At 43.2% G+C, this 8,591-nt stretch overlaps 2 protein-coding genes across 6 annotated transcripts in view; one reads left to right on the plus strand and one right to left on the minus strand.

Moving 5' to 3' along the window:
• Positions 1-2,004: 2,004 nt before the first annotated feature.
• Positions 2,005-5,672, minus strand: LOC119268131. The gene is made up of 3 exons (XM_037549652.1): positions 5,275-5,672; positions 3,264-3,593; positions 2,005-2,826 (listed from the first exon to the last, which is right to left on the minus strand). Exons 2-3 carry the CDS (start codon positions 3,588-3,590, stop codon positions 2,347-2,349), a joined length of 807 nt encoding a protein of 268 aa, XP_037405549.1. The 5' UTR covers positions 3,591-3,593; positions 5,275-5,672; the 3' UTR covers positions 2,005-2,346.
• Positions 5,673-5,808: 136 nt separating this feature from the next.
• LOC119268130 (tetratricopeptide repeat protein 5-like) overlaps positions 5,809-8,591 on the plus strand; it is a 39,448-nt gene continuing 36,665 nt past the window's right edge. Inside the window, exons 1-2 of one of the 5 annotated variants that reach the window (XM_037549650.1) lie at positions 6,030-6,169; positions 6,302-6,431. In XM_037549650.1, coding sequence (XP_037405547.1) covers positions 6,401-6,431 — 31 coding nt within the window. In that variant the 5' untranslated portion in view covers positions 6,030-6,169; positions 6,302-6,400. Of the gene's footprint in view, positions 6,170-6,301; positions 6,432-8,591 lie in introns of all 5 variants that reach the window. The other 4 variants (XM_037549651.1, XM_037549649.1, XM_037549647.1 and 1 more) reach the window with 4 other exon arrangements.

Here is an 8,591-nt window from a genome sequence, read left to right on the forward strand (position 1 = left end):
GTTCAGGGCTACTAACGGTGTCGTATACTAAGGGTACTAACCTATATGACCTGTAGTCCACGGGCCGAGCTTACGGCCCACCAATCTCCACAAGGAAGGACTCCAGGAAGCTATGAACCTCGACGTGATCAAGATGGAAACCTCCAAAGACTTTGCATGTACTGCAAGGATAGTTTGCTAGCCGTCATGATTGGCAACCGACCATATGTGTAACCTAGGTACCCCTGCTGGTACATATATAAGCCGTGGGGTTTAGTCTTTATAGGCGCGATTACCAACCTTAGGGTTTAGAACATAATCATACTATCTCGAGGTAGATCATCTTGTACTTGATACTCCATAACATCAATATAATCAAGCAGGATGTAGGGTTTTACCTCTTCGAGAGGGTCCAAACCTAGTTAAACATCGTCTCCTGTTTCCCCCTATTACCATCGTTCCTAGACTACCAGCTCGGGACCCCCTACCCGAGATCCGCCGGTTTTAGCACCGACAGGCGTGGTCAACAACCTCTGGGAGTTGGTTTAGCGATTGTTAAGGCGTGACGTCCTCTCACATTCGTAGCCGGATCATCAAAGTCTACTCCTCCAGAACAATAGTTATCCTTCATTGAAATATCAGGACACCATTGCCTTTATCAAAGCGAGTGCAATGCGACCAAATCAGTCAGGCGAGGTCCGAAGACGCCAACAGGCGAATCCGGCTCGCCCATCGCGCGCGGGACAGCGGTCGGGACGACGCATGCGGCTGAAAACACCCCATGACGATGGTCCCTGCCACGACTGTGCACCTGTCATGGACTCCTGGGGGAAACTATCCGGATGCGGTGCATCCGCGCCGATTGAACGGCTGAGAGAGCCCCATGAAACTGGCCGCCGGAGGCCAATGCCAAAAGGATAGCGCGAAGGGCACTCCCGAGTGAGAAGGCTACCAAAAGACAAGTGCTCCAACATCCTTTATATAGAAGTATGGGTTGCCTCTATTTGCCGAAAAAAATAAGTTGACAAACTATGCGAGGGGATGACAAACCACATGTGTTGATTGGACCTGCTCAGGGAACGCGCCCTTGATCCGCATACCATAGTTTTAAAACCGAACCGGTAGTCCGACCGAAAAACATCATGAACTAGCGGCTTACTTGGCTTTTAAAGATGTACCGATCTCTCAGTAAAAAGACAAAATATATATTAAAAAAGAATTGCATCAATAAGGTATGGAATACCTAATCTTGAGGCAAGGCATGCTAAAGCACCAATAACCAACTACACCCTCCGTTTCTAAATATTTGTTTTTAAGAGATTTTAAATGAACTACCACACACACACACACACACATATACATATAGTCATACTTTAGAGTGTAAATTCACTCATTTTACTCTGTATGTAGTCACTTGTTGAAATTTCTATAAAGAAAAATATTTAGGATCGCAGGAATAGATCAATAACACTGTGATTTATTAATAGTTTGCATTTAATATTAAGTGTATTCATTTAATACGATGTCAAAAATTTGAGAAATTACCTTAAATATTCTGTTTTTTTGTCGCAAATGAACACAGGTGGTCCGACTAGTAAAACTCTGAACCGATAGCCTCATCGGTTTTTTTGCCGGTCGGTTTTTTAAACTATGCTGCGAACCCGGCTGCTGCAATGATGTATTAGGATGTATTTGGTTGAAGGTGTAGATATGGGTGGGTTGGGACCGTCCGGATTTTGTGAATGGGATGGTTCAATTTTAGTGTTTGGTTTGGATAGGTGGGATGAACCCATTTTCTGTTTGGTTTGAGGAATATAGTAGGTTTGGATGAGCCAACTGTTGTGTTTGGTTGATAAATAAACATGGGCAGTTGGGTTCTGGTAACCTTCTCATCTATATGGTAAGAATACCACCATATAGTGCAACAATGTGATGTATACCAGTTGAGTTGCAAAATAACCACATGATATACAAATCTTCACATAAATTGCATTTGTGACAAATAACACATGTGCTACCCACATACACATAATTCAACATTTCATGGCAATCCTTGGTAATTGCTTCACATATTAGTATTGGAAGCAAAATATGCCATAGTCATAGTTCAGGAGGCAATACATGCCATAGTCTAGAACCTAGTACATACAAACTGAATGTCATTGGCTCAAAACAAAAGCCATAGTACAGAACGATACACAATAGAGTGGAGTTCAATGCCTCTGGCTGGAACCAAAAGCACACAAGCCTGTTAGGAGTTTGCCACAATTAACTATATATATGTGACAAGCAAAAGAGGTCATACGGTCAACCTAAGTCTTGGCCTTCAGCATCCAAAGGTAGTGGCAACATACCTAGCAACCCAGATCAGCTTGTTGTCAAAGTCAGTGAGTGGAAAGCACGTGCAATTCGAACATTCTCAACCAAATGCGCATAGTAGTGAGAAAGATGTGCCGGTTGGAAACCAGGAATGTCTTTGATGTTGTTCCAAAGTCCAGCAGGCAACTCATCATCGGACTTACCAGCTGCAACTATAGCATTAGCAATCTTATCACCAACAGCCGTGAATGTTGCCATCAGCTTATCATTGCTTTGTTGTGCATAAGTTTTTGCTTTCTTTGCTGCTTTGGGGACCGAGGGGTCACGGACAGATGAAGATGGAGTAGCTGGAGTAGTTGGTGTAGCTGGAGCATCCTCATCAACAATATCATCATCAATTTCTAGAGCATCTTTCGCTAGAAGTTCATTTGATCCTTTGGCGTACTGTCCGGTAGCCAAACTGTTACCAAATATCGCGGCCATCTCAGTGTAGTGCTCTATGGGTTTGTTTAGGAACTCAACATCTCCCTTGTGTGTCTATGCAAGCAATAACAACCATTAGTAAGTATAGGTGCATATATAAATGAATTACAGCTAGTATAGTTCATATACAAATTGTTTCCAGCAACTATAACTCATATACAAATGGATTCCAGCAAATAAAACTCATATATAAATTGATTCCAGCAACTATAACTCATATACGAATTGATATACAAATTGATTTCAACAAATAAAACTCATATACAAATTGATTCCAGCAACTATAAGTCATATACAAATGGATTCTAGCAATTCAAACTCATATGTAAATTGATTCCAGCAACTATAACTCATATACAAACTGATTTCAGCAAATAAAACTCGTATATAAATTGATTTCAACAAGTATTATGCATACATAGATGAATTTCAGCAACTAAAAGGTATATACAATGAATTACAGCAAGGCAACAATATAATACCTTAATATGCTCAGTATAGTGCTCATGATCAAGTCCAATAATAAAGTTAACTTCATCCCAAAGTGCACCACTTAGGGAATTTTTAAGTCTAATTATCTTTGCCCACTTCTTCTTCCAATAGCGCAGATGGTTGGCAATCTGCCCTCCAGTCAAACAAAGCCTGAAATGATCATTTAAATCTCTAGCACATGCATTGTGATGCACCGTCTTAAAGCATGTTGATGTCTTAGTGCCATTAGCCACGACGTTGGTAAAGTGAGTAAGCATATAGGTGGACATTGAGGATGTCCAATGAAGACCGTGATTTCCAACTTGTTGGTTCTCCATTTCCTACCACAAATAAATTCAGCAAGTATAGTCACATCCAAATGAATTCATCATGTATAGTTCACAACCAAATGCCCATTCAGCAAGTATAATTCACAACCAAAAGGATTTCAACATATATAGTCACATCAACTACAATATTGTTCAGCAAATACAAAATAAGTTTGCAGATAATGTCAAGGGATATTACAACACACAAGGTTCATGAGAACAACACAATAATATTACATATTAGTTTGCATAATGATTCTGCCGGTTTTCCCACATGGCATCGGCTATTCCCTGCCTGAATGCAACCATGTATGCATGTTCGCTAGCTTGGCCGGCCGATGTTGTAGCAGGAAGTGGATTAGATGCCCATTCAGTCTCCGGTATGATTAATTCATCAATCCCATCTTCTATAACCCAATTATGAATAATGCAGCAAGAAACAACAATGTCAACTTGAGTTGGAAAGGGGAAGAATGGAGTGGCATCATCAAGAACTTTGAACCTCCTCTTGAGTGACCCAAAAGCACGCTCTACAGTCACACGAAGCGAAGAGTGCCTAAGATTGAACAATTCTCTCTCGTTTTGCACGGGATTGTTTCCCCACTCATTCAAATGATACCTCACACCACGAAAAGGAGGCAAAAACCCTGGGTTGGCTCCATATCCAGCATCAACTAGGTAGAATTTTCCTATCATATAAGGGACAAGTGGGTGATTGCTATAACAACAAATGGAATTGAGATCTACTGCTAGTGTTTGTGCTATATTACCTTGTGGAACACGTAAACCATTTGGCCGTTCTAAAGCATCTCGTAAAACTAGTGCATCATGTGTTGTTCCCTCCAACCAGCCAAGATATATGTGAACCGAAGATCAAAGTCTACGGCCGCCAACACATTTTGGGTAGGGAAGGATTTTCTACCACGAAAAGCGGCTTCCATGTCCTTATCCACAGAAGCTCGAACATGTGTTCCATCAATAGCTCCAACACAATCCTATTTGGTCAAGAGGATTAGAACTTATGGGAATTTGAAACTATGAACCAAGAAAATATATAGAAGATGATTTGGGATCTTATATACTTTGAAGTATGGATCCCAGCGTGGATTGCCTTCAATTTTAGTTGGGGCGACAATGACGGTCGCCTAATAAGTTCATTCCGTAGCTCACCAATGGCATGAAGGACCAAATGAAAATACCGACTAACCGTTTCACCGGACCTATCATAATTGGTGCCAACTAACCTATTTCTAAAGTCATGTCCAACGGTGTTCAAGAACATTGCTACTTGCTACTCCACACACATATGTATAGTGTCATGAAGCAACTGACGAGTCCTCAGAAGTTTGCAAAACCGAAAGAAAGGAGCTCTCCCAAGTCTAATCATGTTAATACAGTTTGTATCATTCTTCTATATTTTATTGTCAAGATACTCAATTCTCATCCTATCCCTTTCATCTATAGGCCCATAGGTAATACATTCTCTCATCTGTCTCCTTTTCCTTTTTCTAGACTGAACAATCATCATCATCATTGAAGCTATCATATATGCTGCAGCACCAAAAACAAACAACTTCTATTGTTTGTTCATCTACAACACAAGATGTAAAACACAAAGGTCCATCTATCATACATGCAAACATCTAGGGAATCACAAAAACACATTATCAGCATAGTGTTTTTCTGTCCTTACCTTTGGATCCGAGGTGGATCAGAGTGGTGGTGGTTCTGGTCGTCGATCTGAGTCAGATCCTGGTCGCCGGAGGTCGTGGTAGTGGTGGCCGGAGGTCCTGGTCGTGGTCGCCGGAGGTCCTGGTCGCCTGGTCGGGGTCGCCCTCCAGAAGCCCAGCCGCCTCCCTCCTACTCCAACAAGCAGTAGGTCACCCCGCGCCCTCTTCCATGCCGCCGCGTGAGGTGAGAGCAGGAGGAAGAAGAGATGGGGCGGTCGGAGTGGAGAGACGAGAGAGGAGGGCGAGAGTGCGCCGCCGCCTAGGGTTTTGAACTGGAAAGGGAGAGAGCGAGGGTTTCGGAAGGGTGAGCGATAGCGAGGGAGAGAACGGGAGGTGAGGCCGAGGCGCGCGTGCTTGTCACGTGCGGAAGAAGCGAGGGAGCGGGCCGCTCCCGATTCTGTGGGGTGGATCGGTCCAACATCTTTGGTGGATACTCTCTTTTTTAGGGTGGATCATTCATCTGTTTTATAACCAAACTGGTACCATCCCGACCTAACCTGGACGATTCTTGCAACCAAACACATCCAACTAGTGGCAAATTGTCTCGGGCATATGGCATCCTACCGAGCATGCCCTCTCCGCCTTCACAGATCGCATCGCCGCCCAGGGAAACGATGAGCCGCGAGGCCAGCGGCGCGTCGGTGAGCTCTGTCCCGGTACCCGAGCCAGAGCGGCAGCAGGGGCAGGGGAACCAAGGGGAGGAGGCGGGGTGGACGCCGCTGGAGAAGGTGGCGGATAAAGTGGAGGAGCTGTACAGTCTCCGCGACACCTTCTTCCCCCGAGACCCCTCCGAGAAGTCTGCGTCCCTCCGCGCCTGCGCCGACGCCGCCCTGGGAGTCCTCGATTCCCTGCCTCCCGGTACGCATCCCCACCCCCCAACCGGCAAACAAACTATTCATCTTCGTGTTAATATTCTTGTTTTCTAGCCAGCCCCTTTATTTTTGTTACTGTCACGTGTATTGATACTTCTAATTTAGAAGAAAACTCTAGTATGGGTGTCAACAGCTTCTGTAGATATGTGGTGCCGGGGTCTGGGAGCTATTAAGCGTGGTGGCTGGCCGCTGGCATGACATACACTAGGGGGAGTGCATGGTACAAAACAGACAAAACCAGTATTGGGGTAAGATAGTGATGATCACGGTAAGATGACAGTTTGAATACCATTGGTATGTATATGATGATTTCTGACCTTAGCCAGAACACGCTTAAAAAATTAAGGCCTCTTTTGGTTCATAGGATAGGATTATCGTAGGAATAGGAATCTTGTAGGAAATGAGATGACATGTATCTCAAATCCTATGAGTAGGAATAGGAAACAAGATGTCATTTGGTTGACACCAAAGGAATTTTTCCATTGAGTCTAGGCTCATTTTTATTTTCCTATGAAATGTGGAGGATAGGAACCAATCCTATATAGGAATATGAATCCATTCCTATGAACCAAAGGGCTCTAAAGAAAAAAATCCTATAAGAATCCTATCCTCTAGAATTCCTATGAAATTCCTCCAAACCAAAGGAGGCCTAATTGTACCACCGTGGAACCTCGGTTGTCCTGTTGGCATGCAATAAATCAGAAGAGGGTTTACTGTATTGTGTAAGAAAGTTATGTTAGAGTACTATATATATAACGATGTAGCCTTTTGTATTTACCCCATTGCATAAGGGGTTTTCTGCATATTTCCTACACCAGTACATGTATATATACTGGACTATGGCACCATGGGAATACAAGTTGCATATTTTCTAACATGGTATTAGAGCTAGGTCAATTTTTTTGCACGCTGCAACTCGTGCTATTGATCCCCCGTGGCCGCCGCCGCTGCTTTTTCTCTCCATCGTAGCAGCCGGTCAACCCAAGGCCGCTCCTCTCCTTCCCTGCACGTCCGTGACGCTGCCGTTCAACTCCCTCCCATCCAGATCGAAGCGAGCCAAAAAACTTTTTGGTCCGGCCAGGGGAATTTATTTCACCTATCTGCCTATGCCTGGTCGGAAGAAGAGAAACTCACTGCAAAGGATAATATACTCCTAACCAGTGAATTCACAGAGGAAGAGGTGAAAAAAGCATTGTTCGGCATGGATAGTAATAGGGCACTGGCCCAGACAATATCCCGGCTGAGTTTTATAAGCATTGTTGGGATTTTGTTAAATCTGACATTATGCGTTTGTTTCATGCTTTTCATAATAACACTCTGGATGTGGCTCGTCTAAACTATGGTGTGATCACCTTGATACCCAAAATGAATGGTGCTAAGAAAATCCAACAATATCGCCCTATTTGTCTCCTTCGATGTCCTTATAAGTTGATCACTAAGGTGATGGATAACAGAGTAGCTATTTTTGCTGACAAGCTTATCAACAAACACCAGAATGCTTTTGTTAAGCACAGGAATATTATGGATGGGATCCTCACTCTCCATGAGGTGCTACACCATACTCATCAAAAGAAAAAAGTGGGCGTAGTGCTTAAGCTAGATTTTGAAAAAGCCTGCAACAAGATAAACTGGGATTTCCTCCTTGAATGCCATAGTAACCGAGGGTTTGGGACAAATTGGTGTGGCTGGGTGAAAAAAAATCCTGAATAATGGTACAATAAGCGTAAAACTCAATAACGAGATGGGACCTTATTTCCAGAGCAACAAAGGTGTTCGCCAGGGCGATCCCTATTCCCCTTTTCTGTTTAACCTTGCTGTAGAAGCACTTTCTAAGATGATTCACAATGCTCAGAAAGAAAAAATGATAACTGGGTTCGTTCCGGACCTCATAGAGGGTGGCGTGGCCATCCTCCAATATGCTGACGATATGGTCATTTGCTTTGAACATTATGAGGAAGCTGCTGTTAATTTGAAACTCCTCTTATATATCTTTGAGCTTATGTCTGGACTCAAAATAAACTAACTTAAAAGTGAATTTTTGTGTGTTGGGGGAGACGATAATATACTAGCTTCCTATGCGGAACTATTCAACTGTCAAATTGGGCATTTCCCGATGAAATACTTTTGAGTGCCGGTAAGCTACTCCACCTTGCGCAGCCTGGACTGGAGTTTTGTAGATGACAAATTCCTAAAATGTTGTGAATCGTGGATTGGTAATGCCGCATCCTCGGGAGGAAGACCTATACTCCTAAATTCCTCCCTTTCTAGCATTGTCTATTACTACATGGCTATGTTCTTACTTCCTAAGATGGTGATCTACAAATTAGACAAACATCGAAAAAAGTTCTTCTGGCAAGAAACTAATGGCAGGAAACGACATCATCTTGTGAAATGGACTAGGATCTGTA

The sequence above is a fragment of the Triticum dicoccoides genome, chromosome 3A (genome assembly GCF_002162155.2).
Source record: "Triticum dicoccoides isolate Atlit2015 ecotype Zavitan chromosome 3A, WEW_v2.0, whole genome shotgun sequence".
Taxonomy (NCBI): Eukaryota; Viridiplantae; Streptophyta; class Magnoliopsida; order Poales; family Poaceae; genus Triticum; species Triticum dicoccoides.